Source organism: Zalophus californianus, chromosome 1 (genome assembly GCF_009762305.2).
Source record: "Zalophus californianus isolate mZalCal1 chromosome 1, mZalCal1.pri.v2, whole genome shotgun sequence".
Classification (NCBI taxonomy): Eukaryota; Metazoa; Chordata; class Mammalia; order Carnivora; family Otariidae; genus Zalophus; species Zalophus californianus.
In genome coordinates, this window is record NC_045595.1 from 185,477,971 (window position 1) to 185,501,873 (window position 23,903).

At 33.4% G+C, this 23,903-nt stretch overlaps 1 protein-coding gene across 16 annotated transcripts in view; it reads right to left on the reverse strand.

Annotated features, from left to right (window-relative positions):
* The window catches only part of ROBO2 (roundabout guidance receptor 2), a 1,647,790-nt gene that overhangs the window by 93,986 nt on the left and 1,529,901 nt on the right, over positions 1–23,903 (reverse strand). For all 16 annotated transcript variants that reach the window (XM_027585566.2, XM_027585562.2, XM_035727383.1 and 13 more), the window contains 5 exons: positions 15,015–15,139; positions 10,742–10,913; positions 6,053–6,258; positions 1,754–1,835; positions 1,183–1,345 (listed from right to left, as the gene is read on the reverse strand). In XM_027585566.2, the coding sequence (XP_027441367.1) occupies positions 1,183–1,345; positions 1,754–1,835; positions 6,053–6,258; positions 10,742–10,913; positions 15,015–15,139 (748 nt within the window). The remainder of the gene's footprint in view (positions 1–1,182; positions 1,346–1,753; positions 1,836–6,052; positions 6,259–10,741; positions 10,914–15,014; positions 15,140–23,903) is intronic.

Here is a 23,903-nt window from a genome sequence, read left to right on the forward strand (position 1 = left end):
TCCTGTTACAAGGTGTGTTTTCTTTTGCATCAATTCCACATGCAATATTATAATAGAGCCTTCTAAAACTACATATCTGTAAAAGAAGAAAGGAAGCATGTAAGGAATATTTTCCTTTGGTCACATTTTTAATAAAATCGTACATTACATAGTATGTGATTTCTCATCTTCAACGGGTGAAATACCTCTGAATCTAGATGTGGAGACCCCTTAACAGCCCGCTAGAGATGGGATACCCATTTAGAAAACTTTGTCTACGGTCAAATGCTGCTTTAGTTCATAATGAGGAGAAAAATGTGATTTTTCAGGGCTGCCTGTTCACTTTTCAAAAGTTCTTACACATCAAAGCATGAAAATTACAGAAAAATTGTTTTGAAAGTTGGGAATGATGTATTTGTTGACCATTACTTAAACAGATTAGGGAAGCTTAAAATGAAAGTAATGGCTTGTCCTAATGCTTAAAAATGACACTGGCTATCACTATCCTTATAATGGCAAATAAAAGCACATTGAAACAATACAAACTTCATTTTCCCATTTGTGTAAGGATCTTATCAAATTCTCATGATGACTTTATCATGACATTTACTAATTTATATTCTATATCTTTATATTGATGACAATTTTTTCAAATCACAATTGGACATATTTTTTACCTTTCAGCAGCCAGAAGTGCACGGAATCAATTCCTTAACTGTAGTTTTGAATTTTGTTCTTAGGTGTACCCATAGCTGTATTAAAATATACAGCACAAAAACAGTGGACTTATTTTAAGGTCTGCTCTAATAATGAGGAAGCAAAGTTCCAGGGTTCCATGCCTCGGTAAACAATGCAGAACTTAAAAAGTGTCCTGCCTAATTAAATTATTTTCTGCCTAGTTCTAATGACAAAATTCTCATCTTAAATCTTTACGATGGTCAGGGTAAAGAAAGGAGCTAAGTGATTAGGTCATGAGCTAGATCCCCATAGACTTAGTCATAGGTAATGCATATTTAATCTATAATCAAGTTATAAGTGAAAAAAAACCTAGAGTCTATTCTTAAATAAAATCAGATAAATACTTAAAATTCACTGTTCAACATGTTCTTAAGATAAAACAGCAGGATAGCTCACACGAGATTTTAGGATATAAGAGCAAAAGCAACAACCCAATGGAGAAAAAAAAAAGGAACTGTCCCATACCTGAAAGCCTCAATGATATATGCACTTGCTGGAAGGGCTCCAGGGGTACCTGGTTGCCAGGACAAGGTGACACTGTTCTTAGTAACATCAGTGACCTGTGGTTTGGATGGTGGGCCTGGCAGGTCACTTAAGTCATAGTTTTTACTGATTGTTGCTCCAGATTCTATAGAGGACAAACAGAAAATGCTTCATTCCTGATTGCATAAGATGCCATAACATTTAAAAGAAGGAAAATAGTTTATTGAAGATGTTGACCTAGACAATGAGGAATTCATCTTCTTGACTCAAAAGAATGTAAACGAATATTTGCTTTACCTACATGTCACTAAATGTTCACTTTCATGCAAGATCACTAAAATTGCTTGCTCTTCAGGTAGAGGAAATTTATCAAGGACAAATGTATCAAATTGCAAAAATGCAATATTATGTGGAGAAATTAAAACGTGGCATATGACTTAGTTTTTGCATTCAATGAATTTAAAATCTTGATTTTTCAATTGTTATTTGATGATGAGCTAACCAATGAAATGGGCTCAAGATTTCTTCTGTTGAGATAATTCCCAGGACTCACCTGTCACATCCAGCACAGCACTCCACGAAGTCTCTCCACTTGAACTTGTAGCCACACAAGTATAAGTACCAGTATCAGAAATCTAGTGTGCAAGGAAGGGAGAGAATTCAATTATTTTAATTAATTTATAGAGTAATTACTCAGTCTCAAGGAGGTAATATTTAATTTCTTAAAATACGATGTATCATTTGGTTCTCCAAATTGTTCATTAGAGTCAATCATATGTACACACAAAATATTAAAATCAACTCATATAATATTATTTTATTCATGACAGGAATTCAATGATTTTTTATTATATTTCTACAACTAAAAGCTATGTGTCTGGTAAACTCTTATTTGTCTGGTCCTCTTGCCTCCATGGTAATACCTTTATCTTCATATAACTCCAATTTATGATGGGGCTTCACTGTTTCGGAGTTACATATGGACAACTCAGGACAGAATTTTTCAGAATCCTATAAATATTCAGAGATCAGTAAAGCAAAACTGTCCTTTCCATCTTTATATATTTCCATGGATAAAATGTACTCAGGAGTCAATAAGCACTGAGGTAACAGGGGGCTGCCTTTTTTTTTTTTAAAGACATGGAGAAAAGTGAAGGAAAAAAATCCCTAAATCTCTCCCTTTAAACAGATTAGTATTCATTTATATTTAAATTTTAGTAGTGTGATAGAGAATGAAATAAAATTATATTATAAACATACAAACCATGTCTATGGAATCACTGCAGTTTAGAGCTGAAAGGACCATGCAAATAATCTCATCCATCACTCTTTAAAGCATACTTAAAAACTGTCATTTCATTGATCACTTAAAATGTTTTTGTTATTCACTGAAGAGTGGGAAAGGATTTTTTAAAGTAGTTGATAATATAATCAAGAGTTCTCTTTTACAAATGTAAAAGGTATACATTTCTGTGATTATACTTTGGCGAAAGGCACAAATCAATAAAAATTTTATGTCAAAAATCTTCTTTGTAGTTGAGTCCTGTGGGCCTAGAATATAAACATATTTATTTACACTGGTTTAGAGATGAGACTGGGAAGAGAAATCGATGACCAAACTGAATAAGGCAAGTGACATGATGCGAAATTAAAATTCTGTGATGAACATGAGTCTAATTGTTGATGAAATATGAGGGTTCATGGAATATAATATCTGTTGGGTCCAAAGTCTAAGGGTACGGATGACTCAACCTTCCACAACTGATTATCAGGTAAATCATTAGTGCATGGATGTTCCTACTGTGCCACCATTTTAATTGATTTTAAATGTCATTATGTATTTTAACTTGAGTTTCAAACTGCTCTGGCACATCGTTCTCTGCCATATTATCTTCATACAATTGTCTTTTATTATACACGGGATGATAGGGGATAGCCATTGTAAAAAGAGCCATTCTTTGAAACGTGGCTGTGCATGCATTATAGTCATTAGAAATCTCTCCATTTAGGAAGCATCACTCACAAACTAAATATAATGAGCCAAGGTTGGATTTTAATGTGACGTTCATTTGAATATGGTCTGTGAAAGAGTAAAGAATTTGCATTTTATTATAGCTGTTGAACTAAAATGTAGCACTTGTTATCATGTGCAAATGCTGAAAGAAGGGTATGTAGGTAATGCTTCTTAACTGCATCTCCTTGTCATTGTGTAGAGACACAGTCTGACATTAGCGGTGGTAGGTAGGTTTTAATGAGTATTGGAATATTCTACTTCTCAAAAGATACAGATTCAGTTACCAATTAGCTGGACTATGAGAACAGAGTGTTCGTCCCATTATCCCCCCCCCATTGCACTAAGTACCAAAAAAGAAAAAAGAAGAAGGAAAGTAATAGTGAGACACAAAGGAATATGACTTACAGAAACCCTCTCTTGACTATATGAGTGAAGTAGTGTAAAAATACATTTTTATATCCCTTTAAAGACAGTCACCTTACAGAAAAAGAACAACATTTTCATACTGGAGTTTATCAAAAGCCACATCAAAAGCTGAAATATCATTGCTAAAACTCACTCTTCAATCACCATCATCATGACTACATTCATTCTTATTCCTTTAACTTTAAATAATTTCTTTTCGGGTCATGAGTGCTTCATCTCCCTTCATTCCTTCTCCTTTTATCCTTAACCAAGTGCTTTAAAAAGAGATTAATGTGCTGGCACACTCCATCACCTGTTTTTCTCCTTGTGTGGTTGGCTGCAGACAAGCCCCCAGGAGCTTGCATCTCAGAGAGATGACTCAGAAGCCTGACACAGGGGTCGAAGTTTGTTTGACATCATCAAGCACCCACCTTTAATTGTTTCTTTCAAACACTACTGGGGATCTTTACTATTCAAGCACACCCTTTAATTCAGTGGTACAGTGAAAATGCATTAACTTTCATGGCCCAAGTCTGCCTTTAGCCCAAAGACAGAGCTGAAAGTGTTTACTCAAGGAGAGTTGGCATTAATTTTTTAATAACTCTCATTTGTTCAAAGAAAGTTAACAATTAATTTAGAATCAATAAAGAGACAGGCTAAAATCTGTATTAATTTATTTGTCTTTTAACTGAATTTGACAGCATTTTTTTCTACTTAAAGCAATAATTAATGCCTATGTCTCAAAATTAAAATGAAAACATTATATATTAATTTTATTAACAAATATACAAATTAACGAAGGTTTGTGTGCTTTGAGTGTGCATGTACATATTACAAAAAGTCCTTCCTTTTTTGTAAATGTCTGGGTGACACGCTGGTAAATACTAAATAAACATGTCATTGTAAATATATTTGTATTTTAAGAGAAGAAATAATTCATGTTGTAATCAGTTGAATATATATGTAATGAAAAATATTTTAGCTTCTTCCCTAGCTTCCAGATAGGAAAATTCAACATTGTTTTTCTGTTGTTTTGTTTGTTTGTTTTTTATCTTGGCTCCCTATTTCTACCTAGATACCAGATTCTACTAATTGTTCTTCCACCAAATCATTTTTGATTAATTTTTCTTCATGTACTATATCAGTCATCTTAATTCTGGCTCTCATTCCCAATCTTTTGACTATTCTAGCAAACTCTTCAGTTTTACCATAGTGATTGCCACAGGGAGGGGAGGCTCTGTACGTTTTGTTGAATGAAGTGAATATACTCATAGAGGGCAGGCAGTCCTTATCTGGTATTCACACCTTGTGTAATCAATCCCTCACCTTGAATGTGTGTGGGATCTGTTGACTTGCATCTGGTCAACAGAATAAGGCAAGGGTGACAGGATGCCCCATTTGTGATTCTGTTATATAAGATTGTAATCCTTGTCTTGCCAGGAGACTCCCTTCCTCATTGACTTTGAGGAAGCAAGTAGTCATAATGGGAATATCAATATGGCAAGTAACTAAAGGCAACCTTCAGCAACAGCAAACAAGATGCTGAGGTAATCAGTATGACAGCCATAAGGAACTGATTGCTGCCAGCAATCATGTTGCTCAGAAGCAAATCTATCCCCAGTCAATCTTCAGATGAGACCACAAACCTGATATGTGATTGTCCCCTTGTGAGACCCAGAAGTGGAAGACCCAACTAAGTCACACCCAGGCTCCTAACCCCACAGAAACTATAAGATAATAAATGTATGTTGTTTTAAGTCTCTAAGTGTTTGTTAATATTGTTAAATCGCAATAGATAGCTAATACAATATTCAGAAATGGCATTTGAGTTACTTCTGAAGTAAGTTTAATTTGTTAAATTGGTAGGAATGGTCGCCATCTTCTATTAAAAGAACAGCGATGATTTGTCCTTGCCCACAGGTTTAAATCTAAACTCCACAGCAACTTAACCTAAAATGTAAGATTTTCGACCAACTAGCCAAACCTACCTTCTATGCAATCTTATGTCTTTGGTTTTTTTCACATAATAAGTTGGCCAAGCTAACTTATACACATTTCTTACAAACATCCTTTGTTCATGACAGTAAATCAGAAGCATTTGACACTTTCAAATGACTTTAAATATCCCATTACTATCATTAACTTCATGTGTTTAAGATTTTTAGCTTTATCAATTGAATACATATGAGTTGGAATGAAAGAACAAAAGGTTTCTAAGTCTGTTATGATCTTATATTAACATAAGGACCTTCTAATATCAATTCATCAAATGATGAATTTGAAATAAGAAATAAAATAAGAAATAACATGGCCTATAATAAAAGGTATAGCAACTGTGCTAGTATGGAAGATTTTAAGTTCACAAAGCAATTTTTCCCGAGGGCAATACTTAAGTTGAAATGAAGATCCAAATACAAGTCAAGCGTTACTTACCCGTAAATTCTTAATCTGCAATGTTCCTTGTTCTTGTATAGTTGCTCTTGGATCTCTACCCAGGAAAGTGAATCCCTCCTTTAACCAGCTAATTACAGGAAGAGGATCACCAGTAGCTTTACATTTCAGTAATGCTGTACCATCTACTGCTAGTGTTTGGTTGGCTGGGCCTTGTAGAATTATGGGTGGAGGTCTATCTGTCAAAACTAAAGGATAAGGATATTTTCAGTATATTTTAACTTCTCAGAAGTTATATCATACTATTAGGTGTATATCCCATACATATTACTTATAATTTATTCTGCATATTCTATGTCCATTATGTATCTATCATTTATACATACTATATATACAGCATATTTACTGAGGACATACTGTTGTTTATAACTTACTCTGAATTACCTACAGTAGATGGCAATAATAAATTCTGACATTATAGTATTGTTGAAAGTCTTCATCATATTAAAATAAAAATAAAAATATGGAAAGTTCATGGCAGTTATTCACAAAATGTACGCTTATCTCTTATATGCATATTTAAGAAAACTTGTAGAGTGTCATATGGGTGGAAACAATTTTCATTTTTGCTTTTATTATAAATATATGTATAATATATAATTTCACCCTTCAAAGCACCTTGCTATATATAGAGACTATGAAATATTGGTTGATGTTAAATTATTAGATATAAACATTTTACTTCCAAGATTATGACACTGGGCCTTACATTACAGTATTATAATCTGGATGATAGGATTTAACCAGTCCTCAGAATTAAGCAGTAATCTAGTTAAACTCTATTTATGGTATGACAAATAACTGTTTTCATGTAAAATCACTGTTTATATATATATCAACTCCTGTGTTCATCTGGGTAAAATTTCCACAATTTCATAAACTTCTAGTTCAGTGTTTTTTTTAATCAAATATTGTTTCATGGCAGTATCTTCAGTGCCTTTGGAAGTATTTCATAATGATTTAGGAAATATATCAGAATTTTAGTATTATTTAAATGGGTGATGGAAATATGGAGCCATTTGGGTGCAAAGTTTCATCCAGAATTCATTAGAAGAACACTTCGTAACAAAACTGACAAGTTCAGGTCCAAGGAAGGCTCTGTTAAGAGACAGTTCCATAAACGTCAGCATGGATTTTGGTTAATTACCGAAAATATTTATGCTTATTTATATTTATATATAATTACGAAAAATATGTATATCATATATAAATATAAAACTTTCACAGAAAGGAAAAACAACTGTGGATTTTAATGATTGTTAAGCAACTGTGAGGAGAAAGTGTCTATAAAGAACGTCATGTTGTGTTACAATGTACATTATCAAAATGTCATTTTGCTCATTAACACTCTAATCTTCTTTGTCCACCAGGTTATCTGTTTCCCAATCTATATGCATCATCTTTATTATTAGAATTTGTGGTTTTGAGGGAAACACATTCAGCTGAGCAGCCCCTTTACAGCCTACCATGAGAAAGCCAACCAATTTTAATTTAAAATAGAAGTTATGAAATAGAGCCATTGCATGTGCATGTTAAGACACAGTGGACTTCCAGTCAACCTAAACCTACTACATCAAAATATGTATTAAAATGTGTGTATGTATGTGTGTCTATATACATATGTAAAACCTTATAAAAAACTAAAAAAATAAAATTTTGTTTGTGTATTATTTACAAACAAAATTAGAACTACTTCTTTCATGATTTTCTTGATCAAATTCTTCATTTTAGAAGTAAATAAAATAAACTTCAGAAAATGTGAAAATACAATGTTATATTAATTCTGACACATACTGCACAAATAGATATCCAAACTAAATGAAGGGCCAATTCACAAAACATGAATAATTCTAAATTCAATGAGAAAAATGGGTCTGCATTACTAGAGTAGAATCTATTTATTCAATTTTAAATATTCTTACTGCTTTGTTTCAAATTAAATATCTCTACAGAATTTGGGTAACTTCTTATAACTTGTTTTTATTTTTATATCCCTGAAATCATTAGATATAGCCAAGGACATCTGATTAGTCTCTTTCCTTTTTATTGCTCAAATGAGTAGCTCAATGTCTTTTTAATGAATTTAATCAATAAAGTAATTGAAAATCTCCTGGCCAGAAGGAATTTTCAGTTTCAAACATGTTATGGGTGAAAGATGACCACAGGTTTCCATGACACTGAGGTCAAAGGTTAAATGAACATTTAGGGTTTCCAGTGATCTGTGACCAATTCCATGGTTTTCTTTAACTATGCATTATAAATCCTCAATAAACCATTCATAGAAGACCATGGTGTGACATTTACTGTCAACATAATATATAAATACATTTCTTCTCTCTAGTACTTTTAGATGTTATTGGCTGTACTCAGAATTCTCATTACAATTTTCTAATTTTCTGAGAGAAAAAGAGCAGAAGAAAGGAAGAAATGAACAGTGCCAATGAATTAATGAGAAAATCTTCTAAAAGGATATTTTGAAATTCAAGTATATTGAAGCATCTTCATTCAATCTATAATCAGTAAAATTATCACTCAACAGAACATTTCATCACCATTAGCAATCTCATCTTATATGAACACTTGAGTTAAAAATACCTCCAAGAAAGGAGTGTAAGTGTAAAAATGTAGAAACATAAACACTATTATAGATGTTTTGCTTATTTCTCTGAATATGACATACGTTTTTTATTCTACCTTGGAATTTCAATTGGCTCTAAATTGCCCTGGGTCACACCCTCCAAAAAATGTTCCAAATGAAAATGATAGCTCACGTACCATTAAATTGTTAACCAATCTGAAAAATTCAAAACTATGAATAGATGCTCAAGGCATCAGCCAATGTAGCAAGTTAGTATTTAGAAAGAGTTATTTGTAATAATAATGTGTGTCTGTGTGTGTGGTTAGGTCTTGAAGTTACAGTTCTTTATTGTCAAAATCAATAACTCTATAACCTTCGTTCAATGTTTTTGTAAAAGGATCTTGACTTTGTGATTGCTTACTTAAGTAAAAATCAATGTAGGAATTAATATTCAAGCTAGTTGTAGCAAACTGTTCACAGTCATCTCACTCATCAGGTTTAAATTTGTATTCACTTTTTTAGTTTTAACTACTATTCTAAGCTAGAATAACTACTGTTTTGTTTTGTGAGATTATGTCATCAACCAACACAAGTTCTAAAAAACAAAAGTTCCTTTTCATTTCATCAGAAATGACCCTGAGTATCTGTGATATCATCTGGCTTTTCTAATTCATAAATTTTGTTTTCTACAAATATGGTTTGCCTTTTCCCATAACAATTTCTTTATTTAGAAACATTTTAGAGTCTGTCCTTTGTAAAATAATATAAGCAACTAGATTATAGTAGAGGTCTTCATCATTATACTTAGAATGTTTTATTCTTGTATATAGAAAACAACTTAGGCTATGGCCAGAATATCTTCTTTTCCCAGTGTATGTACCTGGACATTTTTGCTAATGGTGTAAATTTTGCATAAGGACTTAAGAAAGATGAATAATTATCTTCTATTTCTTTTAAAAGATACATAGGTATGAAGGAACAAAGATCTTGCCCATCTAAAGAATTTCTTAGCACTGTTGCCCTTGAACCTGACTTGTTTCAGTTCCATGGCAGTAAATTTCTGCAACATCACCAGGTTTGGCCATTAACAACTGAATGTTCCTGCAACCAATGTTTGTCTGTTCCATTTATTTCTATTCTTGACATGGTGCTGAATCAGGCAATGCCATAGACAGACATTAAAAAATATTTCATTTCTATTAATTTTAAATTACCATTTAATCTACATGTAAATTTGAATTGTATAAAAGTGAATCAAATTTCATGAGCAGAGAAGGAAGAGAATCAGAGAGGTGACAAAACAAAGTTTTTATATCTCAGAAACCAGCATCAGGGGAAAATAAAAGCCCCACAAACCTCACAAATATAGGAGAACAAGAGAGAATTTTTAGTTTAAGACATCAAAGAACAGGGCTTAAATTCATACTCAGAAGCTCACAAAATATCTAAAGTTCCCTACCTATCAAATGTGACAAATAAGCTCTTGGGGGAAATAAAAACAGATTATGAAGATCCTTACATCCTTTTCAACAATCACTATAAATGTAGGTGCCTCAGCTACGATTTATAGTACATAATGTGTAAATAAAAAAAAAAAAGTTCAGCATCCATCAGTAGTTTGGAAGGTATTTAATTAATTTAACTTAGTGAATGAATAATTAAAAAGTCATAGGATGTCATAATGTGATTAGCTAACCAAGAACTCATCTCTGTTTCCACTGATAATATTAAAGATGATATCTCTTCCTCCTCTAATGAGATAATATTATTAATATCCATTAGAAGCAATCATGTCAGCATAAGACTAAAAAATATACAGATGACATATCTATACACTGGGAGTGTGATGTCATTTATTTAAAATAAAGAATCACCCTATTTTTAAAAATAAAATAGATAATCTTTGATATTCTTTTTTGGGACAGTACATGTAGAATTAGAGACTATTAAAAATGATATTTTACCTAGATTCAAACTTAGAAGATAAGCATTCATTTACATGTTTAGCAACTCAGAAAATTTCACTTGGTTAATATGGATCTTGAAATAAAAATTATTATTTTCCTAAAACAAATCTAATAATAATATCGCACCATCAGTAACTTCTAGTTGAGCTTTTGCTAAAATGCTTCCCGCCACAGTTAGGGCCTGGCAGATATAGTAACCCGCATCCGAGCGCTGAATGTTGGTAATCGTGAGGTCTCCGGTTGGCGAAACAGAACATCTACTGTTGGGTTGCTGGGGTTGATTTGGGAAAAGCAAGTTCTGTGGAAGAAACACAATCTCATCAATACCTTTTCCCACTCAGAAGGAAAAATATATTAACACTAGCTATTACAATTACTGGAATATGGTTGGAAAATACATTCATTCTAAAAATATGGTGTTGAAATGATTAAATGTCATATAGGGAGTCTCAGTGGGAAACCTTTTCCAAATCACGGAAAAATAATATGCTTTAAGAAGTCATCATGCTCTAGTCTGAAGGAATAATCATCAAAAAACCCTGAATCTTGGGGCACCTGGGTGGTTCATTGGGTTAAGCTTCTGCCTTCTACTCAGGTTATGATCTTGCGGTCCTTGGAGCAAGCCCCACGTGGGGCTCCCTGCTCGTCGGGGAGTCTGCTTCTCTCTCTCCCTCTGTCCCTCTGCACTTGTGAGCACATGCATACACTCTTTCTCTCAAATAAATAAATAAAATCTTTAAAAAATAATAAAAAAATAAAAACCATAGATCTTTATCTTAACCCTTTACTTTCTCCCTTACTTACTTCCAGTTACTTAGTATCTTTGAAACATGGCTTCCTCATCTGTAAAATGGGCATAACAATGCTCATGTGACTCATCACATATTGTGATAATGTGAATGTAACATTAACTATGCTTGTACTTTATAAACTGCACATTACTAAGGAATGCAAAATAGAATTTCCACTAATCATTCTGAATACTTGATGTAATTACCCGAATTTCTTATGAAGATATTCAAAAGTGTGTGGCTGGGACTGACAGAGAGAGACAGCGAAATCTACTCCTGCTATACAATTTCTGCAGATTGTAATAGCTTTGAAAGGATCTAGATATATATACTACCATCTAAGCAAGATGAAGCAAATCATTGAAAATAAAAAGGTGCAGAATGTTTCTGAAGCATGCATGTGCCCTTAAAGAATTTCAAATATGACTTTTCTATGAAAAATTATTTTACTTTACTATACATCTCACATTAAACACGAGCAGCCTAAACATAAAATTTTAGAAGTTCCTATATGAGAGCAGTAATGTTAACTTGGATGACCTATGCCGCTTTACTGTTGTTCAATTAAGAAAAACATTTGGGTATAACAAATCATATTGAGGTATGTTTCCAAGTTGGATTATAAATAAGACCATATCAATTTTTATGTTGTATTTACTTACAAAAAAGAACATTATAACCCTCTGGGATCTGTTTCTCGACATAGTAATTAATTTTCCAGGTTTGTAATTAAACAGTTTCAATACGTTACAATCAGGAGGTAATAACATTCAATTAAAGGCATAAGACACATTTTCACCTTAAAATGTTTTTACCCTTGAAGTAATACCAATGGAAGAGGATAAAATAGGGTATTAACACTTTTCAATTACGCTAAATGACTTTAATCCTGCGAATGATGTCCTACTTTAATTAGAAGCTCTTCTCTTTATTGCAACATGATGGATGTCCACTTTATTAGATTTGAGTGTGACACTATAAGCCCACTTTACATAAACATTACCATGTTATTAAACCCTTTCTAAAAGAAGTGATGTTTGTGAGCATGTCAGGAATATAATTTCAAAATGCTATTGCCCTCCTATAAAACTTGTATTACTATATAAGGCTAGACATTTTCATGCACATGAAACAATTTGAGAACAAGCTAATTCTCTCATGGAATCCAAATATATTACTGAAATAAACCATCTAAAAGAGAAGGGTCTAAATTTTAAAGCCACTTGAAAATGATACAATAACTCAAAGTATGCACTTTCCTACAATTAGCCATTAGAATACTAATTTACATAGCACTAATACATCAGATGGGCTTAATTCTCTCTGGGATCTCTTCCTCTACAATGTAATATCAGTCCACCTTCTAAATGATTCGTTGACATGGAAAATGGCATATGATTGAGGTTAACCCATCATCTTTATTCCCTGCTTGTGTGATATAGGCACAAGAAAATGGATTACAAGCAAAACCCAGGAATTCTACAAAGCTCTTCTTGCCTTGAAGTGCCTAGGTATCCTATTAGTGCTAATTGGCATTATCAGCACATATTGAGGAATATGGACCATTAAGTCCAGGCTCTTAACTCTCTACGGATGGAGAGTCATAGATCACTGTAAAAACTGGATATTGGAGACAGTAAGACTAATTTATTTTTCCTAATATTCCAATTCATAATTTGAAACTTTACAATTTGCTCAGGCAATTCTCTTTTGTTCTCATTCACAGTCTCTCTCTCTCTCTCTCTCTCTCTCTCCGTCTTTTGCTCTGATGCAAGGGAGATAGATGAAGGAAAGAAAATCAGACCTAAGATTATAATCAAATCAAGTTACCAAACTGGAATTTTTTTCAGAGATTAATATCTCTGGAATTACCTGCCACTTTGTTAAAAAAAAAAAGAAAAAAGAAAAAATATTTTAAGCTATTTGATTATCTTTAAAAGCCATTAAAGCAGAATGTAGCATATTTAAAATACCATGCTTATTGGGCCACAGGACCAATACACATGTTATGCAATATCTTATGTCAACCTAGAGTTATTTGAGGGCAGGTGATTTACACATGATACAGCAGTATTTATATAACAATGAGATATGGGATGATGGAATTTGAGTCAATACATGGATTTAAAGTGTAAATTTGCAACAATCAAACTGCTTTATATCATTATATTTATAAAATTGATAAGTAAGTAATATAAGCATAACATGACATTTACTATCAGTGGCTTGAGGGAGTAACTTTGATGGATCCCAAAGCCACCAGGGTGGGTGGAGGGAAAGAGCTACAGGCAAGAGAAAAAATCTTGTCGAGCTACCAGGGCTCTCCAGCGTTCACCCATCCCAGCTTTCTCAGGCACTGTGTGGGTCTTGGGCAGGGGTGACCAGAATGGTATTGAGCCTCTCCTTGGTGCTGGGCATTACATCAGTGTCTGGGTAGTGGGAGACCTCAGGTCCTGGCAGCCCTGGCCTGAGCAGAATTATGAAGATGAGGACTAAGGGAAACTTCTTGATGCCTCTCTACCCAGACAATCATACATAAATTCTGATCAACAGATTCTTTTAATATAGTCTAAAAAATTTCCCATCTCTGGTAAAGTTTCTAGATTTCCTGGGACTCTTAATCATGAAATTCTTCCAGAATTTGGACTAACAACAGAGGGTGCTGAGGTCTTTTCCTGAGAACTGTATGCCTCCTTAAAGATGGTTCTGGGAAGTCTACAACAAAAATATCTCTAGGTCCTTCAGGAATGCACTGATAAGTTCTTAGGCAAAGAACAGTTTTTGGTTTAAGCTGGAAATTCCATTCATTGCCTGAGAACTTAGAGGCTAAGTGCTTGTTCAAGTTTTGACACTAAGTGGAAAAAAAAATAGCATATCCAATTGACTTTGAACAGAGTCTGAAAGGCCATGCTACCCAGAAAGGCCATGCTACCCAGAGAGGCCATGAGTGGACAAATAAGGGCACAGCAAAGACCAGGCAAATGCTAATTCTTTCTGGTATATAATGTGTTATTTCCTTCTGATATATAATGTGTGATAATGTGCTATCTAACCCCACTATGAACGAATCCAGAAGGGATGATGGAAGTAAATACTTCTCCCACTCTTAAATGGAAGTATCCTTAAGTTAATGATAAAGAAAAGGCATTTATAATATCTCTCTATGTACAGGGATTGCAATTGGTTTCTAGGTAGATTGATAATGGAGATATTGTTTGACTTGTTTACATATGCCTAAGATATTCTAAACACTTTATCTGTACAAATTCATTTGATAATCCCAATGTAGCTTGCTGCAAGGAAGTAAAATTATTTTTCTGTTCAGAGATTTTAAATAGCTACAGAGGTTTTGATTATGCTCTTTAAGATAATTTAGTTACACTGAGTTGTATTTATTCTATGTAAAATACAGAATTTTGGACATTAATACTGGAAAATAAAGAACATTATATAGAACATCCAACTCTCACTTATTTTAGAATTAATTGTTCTCTTTTTTAGAAATAAAATAAATTCAACACCGATAACAGGAAAGGCGAGACAAACTTTGAGGAGCACCAGAGACAGAGTTCAGAGATTTCAGAAAAGCAGTCAAAGTTCACACTCACCTGGCTGCCTTCTTTTTGCCAAAAAACAGCTGGCTGTGGGTTTCCTTTAGTTTCACAGGGAAATGTCACTGTTCGACCTTGAGCAACAATCTGATCTCTTGGCCTAACCACAAACTGTGGAGGAGCTATAATTTAAAAGGAAAGAAAGTGTATAAATATCAACCATTGACAAAGAAAAAGATATCAAAGGGAAAATCTGGTGGATTGCTCAGAGCCAGACAGAAGCCACAGTTTTTAATTTTTTTCTATTTTTAAAGCATTTTTCAACACACAATGGGGAAAGGAGAAAAGCACTCTATCAAATGTAAGGAAAAGAAAACTTATTAGTAGACACTTCCTAAATGTTGTACATAATAATCCTATAGCCCATATATTTGCATAGGAAAATAGATTTTTCATGATATTTTAATGTTTTTTTAAAGAAAAATATGGTTTCCCAATTTGGTTTTGCTATTTGAATAAAGGTAAAAAAGAATCACTTCATTACACAAGTATCTCCTTCTTCTGAAATTAGTCTATTCACAGATATTGACCATTCCTGTAATATTTATAAGATATTGTTCTACACGCAGGGATACCAGAAGCCTTAGAATATGATCCTTATCCTCAAAGTGCTTATATTCTAGAATTGACGAGTTAAAGTGTTGAAGACATCAAAGAATTAAAGAACTGGGAATTACATACAAAGATAACTAACGATATAATGACATGTTTGAAAATGGTTGATTCTACTTAATTCATTTCATTTAGATAAATAAGCATTAGTCAGACAATTGCTATGTTCCCCTACTGGACACAAGGATACAGAGATAAAAAAATATATCTATCCTGCAGGCTTCAAGGAACTCACAACCTAATGGGAAACACAAAACATGATGATGACAACAGCAAAAGCAAGGTAAAACAATTATCTAAGACTATGCTAAGTTCAATGATAAACATGCTTTCAGAGCACAGCATAGGGGCATTTAAATCCTAGTACATATAAAAAATGTGATAGGACTTGAAGAGAAAAGGATCCCTTTGTGTTATGGCAGCTGTGAAAGGCTTTATGCAGAAAATACACATTATGGGGACTTTGAGGAAAGGGCAGCATTTAGATAAGTGGAGAAATGAACACATTCCAAGCAAGGAGCTTACTGAGCAAAGTGCAGGAAGCAAGAACACATCCAGCGTACAGTGTGTATTCTGGCAGAAATGAAGGGTCTCAGTTGTGTAAACATCATTGGCTGAATTTGGATTTAGATTTGGATGTAGCTTAAGAAAGTCCTGAGAAGCCAAAGTGGGGATTTTGTTCAGGGTCTTTTTAATCTAAGAAGTGACAGATGCAAAGCAAAATCGTTAGATGCCTTAACCCTTTAATGAATATAGTATGGACTGTGAGGGAGGCAGATCAGTCAATAAAGTAGGAACTCTGGTTGGAAGATGAGGGGAATGATGTAGGCAAAAATAATGAGATCTAGGCATGGGTAACTCCAATAGAAAAGAAACTAAAGGGATGGGGGGGGGTAAAAATCCTAAGAAAGTTCAAGTTTAAATTGGGAGCCAAGTGAAAGACAGTAGACAGTATAAGTGGAAGTTTTCACAAGGACATCTTCTTCATACCAAAACCCACTTCCGTTGACCAGAAAACAGCATGTTTATTCCATGACTTTTCTCATCATCTGTTTACACTTTAAATTGTTGCTTATGCTAGAAAATGGAGGATGAAAAATTTTTTTAAATCAACTCTAATTTTTAAAACCTGCTGTCCATGGCAACCATCCCAAAATTTGAACTCTAAAGGATTAGAACAATAAATGACATTCAGTTGAAGTCTTTACCTAGAATTCTTTCAGCCCTTCAGGAATACAAAAGAGCAGGTCCAAGAACAAAGTAAATGTAGGGTAGCCTCAAACATACAACCAAGGACTCATTCTTACAAGAATGCTAGTGTAGAAAGAGCAGCAGATTTTTTTTTTTAATTCACTGAGATTTGTAGTGACTTAGTTTTTGGGGTTCTATTATACTGCCTCCTAACTCAACCCATTCAACACATACCCCAGGGACAGTGGGGATAAATCTACCAAGTGAAATTTTCTTCTATAACTATAGATAACAGTAGACCCAGTCTAACAGTATGGAGAACCCAGATTTATGGATCTATTTGAGCAGAATGTGGTTTATGTTGCCTTGCATTTTCAGGAGATTACTTGCTTCTTACAATCTTCTTGTTATTTCTACACAATTTCACTGAATCAGCAGATACACTGATTTTTGTTCCATGTTTTCTAATAGGAATGATAGATTAAATCAATGTTACAAAATTACTTCAGGGACGACTCTTAAAACACTGCAATGTCCATTTTTCAGGGAAGATATGAAACCATTGGATTATTTATACCAAAAAAGACTTAAGATCGGTCTCTATTATCTCCAATATCCAAGAAAAATAATATGTATTAAGCAAAATTTAAAGATCAAATATAGTTCCCATTTTTTAGTAATCCTATGAAAGACAAGTTTAGTGCCAATATGGATACTAAGTCAGAGTAACTTAGCTTATACCTCATTATCAAAAATTAAAAAAAATCACTTAACAGTCTGATAAAAGTCACACATTCAGCTTATTTGTTCATTTGTACTGCTTTGGACTAGAAAGAATTTAAATTGGCTCATATAACTGGTTAGTAAAATCTTAGAGCCCAATTTGTGCTATGAAGTCCTTCTTTATATAATTCATTTTTAAAATGTAATAGTTGAGAATACACATGATTGAAGTCACCAAATAAAACATCAAATGAAAAGAATGAAAATATATTTTATAGTCTTAAGTATATTATGCTCACCCTGTATCTGTCTACCCATCTACTTCAGTAAAATTAACATCTATACTTTAATTACAATCACATATCTCCTTGTATTTAATATTTTAAGCTTTTAAGAACTTTGTAGTAGATAAGTGATTTTGCAAAATGCTTTTGGAATCTAGATCCTACAATTTTAACCAGCTGCAGAAACATAGCCGCCCCCCCCCAAAAAGGACTGGCAAATGACCACAACTATCTCTCCACTTTTCTGAAAAGATATGATTCATTCATTTATTCATTCAAAATGCACTGATTGACTACAAATTATGAGACATTCTGTTGGGTACAGGGGATGGAAAGCCAAATAAAAAATTGGCAGATACTTCCAAGTAAATAAGTAAATAAACACAAATGGAGCATAGTTTGATTTGTATAATAATACAAGAAGTAGAGGGCACTGGGTGAGAAAGTTTGGAAGAGCAGCAAATAGACTGGGTGATGAAGAAAAAAGAGGCCAGATGCCAGACAGGGCCATGGTTGAGTTGTGTTTTAAAGCACAAGTAAGAGTTCACTGGATGAAGAGGAGTAAGGTCACTTGGAAAGAGAGAAGCAGACATAACGCAGAGACTTGAGGAGCTGGATGTGTTAGGGGAGTGTAAATGGTCTTAAGAATAAAATCAGAGATGCAGAAGTGATATAAATAGGGCCAGATAATTTATGCTAAAAGAACTTAAATTTTTCCCTGAAAGCTATGGAGATCTGTTCGAAGACGTTTATGCAAGAAAGATGTAGTAAGATTTATGTTTTAGAAAGAATGTTTTTTCTAAAGAAAGGACAGATGTGAGGTGAGAAAATCTTAGCAAGTTAGGGCAGAAAATCCAGTTGAGAATTGTTAGTCATAGTAGCACCTTAAGAGAACATTTCATCAGAACTCTTAAAGGACAAAGAAATTCTGTAATATTATAATGTAACATTTACTAATACTGATATGATCTATGAAGACCAGGAAATCATAATTTTTGAGTTTTTAACCAATATTGAATTTCTTTAAAAACCCCTAACAAAATAACTACCAGCATTTGTGTTATTCATACTATGAAGAATTCTTTCATACGACTTTTACTTATATTCTATTTTTATTCCAAGTTATTATAAATACACCCTATTTCTAACATACCAAATAGTTTCTTGTCATCAGAGCCTAAGCCACACTGCTCTCACTGGAATGGGATTCCCCTTATTATTTTTAAAATTAAACAAACAAAATACAGATATTAAAGCTAAGCAAAAAAATTTAAGAGTATTTAAGTGTCTCAAAATGTACATCCTTTCCTATTGTCACTTAACGTTGGACCACCAAAACAAATTGCATCAATCACTTTTACTTCTGTAGACTCTCTCTGCTCAAGATCTATATTGCAATCTTCTGTGAAGGCCTATCAGCTGAAGGAATTTATTTTTGAGGTTTTAAAATGAAAAACTGCATCAATAATTCTTTTGCTAACATTTCACATTTTCAGTATTTCTGCCAGGTGGCAGTGAAAATGGTTTGAAAAGACAGTATTTGGCTGATGGCACCGATGGGAGGGAGTAGGCAGAGAGGTGGCATTTTATCAATACAGCAAGGTAGCACAAATTGTGCTCTATATAAAATGGATTTTCTATGATGGCTCTCATTAAACATAAAGAAAAACCATGATTGGGTCCTCAAGATGACAATTCCAAACACATGTTTAAACCCAATGTGCATTAAAGAGGTTGAGTTATGAGCTCCAGAAGAATATGCTAGTGATAGAAATGGCAATTCTCTTACATATTTTCTAAGAAAGAAGACTATAAAATACATATTTATATCTTCTCTAAAATCCAAAAGCGGTAGACAAATCTTTTGTAGTTGTGGCATAATAACATAGTTGCTTAATCTGTTAACTGATTATACCTTATTGTTGCAGCTATCACAGGAAATGAGATGAAGAAAACAGTGGTACCATTCAGTGTTCGATGGATACTTCCAACTGAAAAACAATAGCTTTATAAGAAGAGTGGGTTGTGTGATTTCCAGAAAGTAGACCCAAATATAAAAAGGTCAGTGGAATTAGAGGTCTGGTATTGTTCACTTGAAACGGCATTTTTGAGAATTTAAATACAATGCACACTAAATTAGATTTGATTTCTGCTAAATTATGCTTTGATACTGCATTCAGCCCAAGCTGGCTTCCATCAAAGTCAGGCTACAGCTCTGTTATGCTAATGCCTGCTGGTGGAAGTGAGTGGGTGTTATGGAAATCAGATGGCTGAACATGAGTAGGAGGCACAGGCCATGCGTGAGGTGGGCTTGGAGATGAGGGGCTGAGGAGACCTAAAGGTTAATCCCATCATGTTCGAGTTGTTTTTACAGCAAAATATGACTTTCTATGGCAGACGTGAACATGGAGATAGTCATGCAGCAGTTGCATATATTAATATGTGACAGGATGGTTACAGGCACAGTCTGCTGAGCTTTCTTTGGGTATAATTGTTGCCTGAGTAAGTAAGCTTCTTATTCTGTAATAAACATTTTGAACTTTATCTTAAGCAAGTAGAAAATATTTTTTTTTTGCTATTTAACATTTTTGCTTGTTATATTCTAATATATTCTATAAGCTTATTTGAAGAGCACACTCATTTATCATATGCTTGTGTTAAAGATTTGCTGAGTCACAAATTGCTTAATACAAGGACAATAATTAACATTAATTGTGTGTTCATTCAATGCCAGGCAGTGTGTTAAACCATTCCAGGCATTATCTCACTTAATACTCACAGAACTCTATGTACGAACTACTACCATTATGATATGAAGATCATCAAACTAAATCTTATAAAGGGCACATAGGTTTTTAAAGATTAAAAGCACTAGATCGGAGGACAGGTTTGACTTATGGTCCATCTAATGCCATAGTTGGACCTCTTAAACATTGAGATTTTAGATTAATTCAGTTTACTTCAAACCATGATCTGACTAAAATTTGCCATCTCTAGTACCACACAGAAGGATAAGAATCATACGCTATGATTTCCGATATGGTACAAGGATGTTAAAATCATAACATTATGTTTTTCCTGAATAATTGCTTTTATTATTAAAGTAGCATAAAACCTATGATCTTGCTCTTTCTGTGCTACTGAAAAGTACAACCTTTCTCAAGTATACTTATTTCAAGTCATTCTTTATTCAAAAACCTACAGTGCTTTTCTTTTTTTTTTTAATTTTTTTTTAATTTTATTTATTTATTTCAGAGAGAGAGAGAATGAGAGATAGAAAGCACGAGAGGGAAGAGGGTCAGAGGGAGAAGCAGACTCCCCGCCAAGCAGGGAGCCCGATGTGGGACTCGATCCCGGGACTCCAGGATCATGACCTGAGCCGAAGGCAGTCGCTTAACCAACTGAGCCACCCAGGCACCCCCTACAGTGCTTTTCTTATAGCTTGCCCTTGCAATGCTTGCAAATTGTTCCCCTCAGTGTAGCATTCCACTACACTGGCCTGAGATTTTACCATCCTGACACTCACTTGTCCCCAGACCAGCTCTGGTATTTCAGCAGAACAGTCTACTTTTAACCACTTGCACATGTATTGGCTTGTTCCCTAGGTTGACCCATCTCATTATCTATTATTCTTTGATCCAACTTGTTGACAATGATTAACCTGAGCACACTCTATGTTCTCCTTTTTTTGTGTTCTTTCCACTTTAAGATACCTGTTCTTGCTTGCATTGTCTTTTGTCTCTATTCTTCCCCCTGCCTGGGTGTCTTGCTTCCTCAGTTCAGTTGTAATCTCTTACTGGAATGGGGGGCTACCATTTTGCATTGAAATGGAATCTTTATTTGGCCTGAAAAAGTCCCATTTAGTGAATGCTAAATGAATGTCTTGAAATAGGATATTAAAAACAAAAAGTTCTTGATCTAAAGAAAATACTCAATGTTTTTTCCATTTTATCATATTGGAAGGATATGACACATTCCCACCAGAGACAGTGACTCACTATTGTAGTAATTTGGGTGGAGGAATGCCAAAGAAAATATGTTGTTTGAAAATAATCTCTCAACTGATTCTGATACGTCCCTCTGTAGAGATTGCCCCTGTACCATATTGGAAATTTATGACAGAAAGACTACAAATGAGTAGCCACCATTCCAGAGTGACAACAACAATATAGAAAAATAGAGGAATTGTGTAACAACCAATTCTATATTTTCCTGAAAAGATTTAGTTAATAGGCTTACCCCCACCAACAATAAACACAGTGAGAAGCCATTTCATTAAAATGCAATATAGAGTGGGATTAAGAGATGAATGTTTACTTAGTTTATCATCAGAACAGACTAACTTCTAATTGATAAATGATTGTTTCTTCAACTTACTTAATTCTATTTAATTTTTACTATTTAGCACTTCATTTGACTTCAAAAGAATTTCTGTTAATAATATTGGAAATGTATAATGTCATAAAATATTTGATTTGAAGCTTATTAACACATAATTCATCTCAGAGGAAGCAGTGCATTTATAAAGGAAAACAATTTAGGGATAAACGATTTAAAATAATCACTTTTATAAAGTCTGTTTAATCACATTTTATTCATTTGTCATTATTTTCAAGGAATACAAGTAATTAAATTGCTAAATTACCTACCTTTCCAGTTAATCTCTTATTGAGTTCATGGCAATAACTCTTCCATTTGAGTGCTATGCCTTCTTTCTCAGCCAGTACCTTACTTCTAGCTAATATTAAAAATTCCATGGTAAAATTCCAAAACCTATAGCTTTCCTTTCAACAATAATCTAGTAATTACCTATAGATATGCTTCTTCATTAATCTAGTATCTCTTTATAAATATAAATACATATAAATTTATCCCTACATTTGCTTCCTTAATGTCAGTATGAAAAAATAAAAATACTAAATGAAATACTGCTTCCATAAATATGAAGAGAAATGTAAATGTTCAAAGGCAATAGAATGGCTACAAAAAAATCACAATTCTTATATTCTTCATCTATTTAGACTTTGCTTTCTACTCTACCCATGAAACATCTCACATATACAAATTGCATTCAATCTCGTATGAATAAAGACATGTTGCAATTATGTAGCTATTTTAGAACTACTTCTGTTTATTAAACTGAAGAATTATGTTGGTGGAACCAGAATTTTTTCCATGTAAATAATATTTATTGGCTTTAGCAAGTCCATTTCAATCCTCTAATGGTATTAAATAGTTCTACATTGCAAAAAGAAAAAAAATGTTCTACATTGCAATAAACATAGTAGTTAATTCCTAAAGTAACTAAGTTGGATATGTTTAAGATAATTTTAAACTTTATTATATTCCAGTTTGCTAAAATAGATTTCATTTTGATTATAGGTAAGTATAGGAAATCCTGTTAAATATAGGAAATCATCCTGAGATTCAACATGCAAATTTCATAGACATTCTGAATTCTACAAAAGTTATAAATTGAGAATGCCTAGAAAAATCTGACAAATTTTAAACAAATTCTGAATTGTCAAGCACATTTTCCTATATTACTCTGTCCATTATCAATATGAGTTTTACTTTTCAACTGGCTTTCCTGACTGACTAAAATACTGAGAACAAAATAAATTTTTTTTCTCTAAGGGACTGTTCATTCTCAAAAACAAAAAACAAATAAAAAACAAACTAATAGCTTAAAAGGTAATGAATTATTAAATAAAGCAATATTTACATTATTATTTATAAATATATAATTACATTATATTTTTAAATGATCTCATTTTTCATCAACAGAAAGAGAATAGTTTAATGAGTAGTGAAAAAAATTCTATCTAGATCCTAACCTGGGAAAACTAGACATTTCCGCATTGCAGATAGAAGGGGCTGTAAGTATGGGGTTGTGGAGGGGATTCTTCAAGTAAATGGTGAGACAAGACATTCATTTTCACTCACTTAACCTGTCAACTTGCCAGAACTGTCATGTCAGCACTCCAGCTAACCCACGAAGGCTGATCACATCCCATTATCTCATTTTTTTTTTAGAAAAAGATTGCATGAAGATGCCAATCAGAAAAAAAAAGAA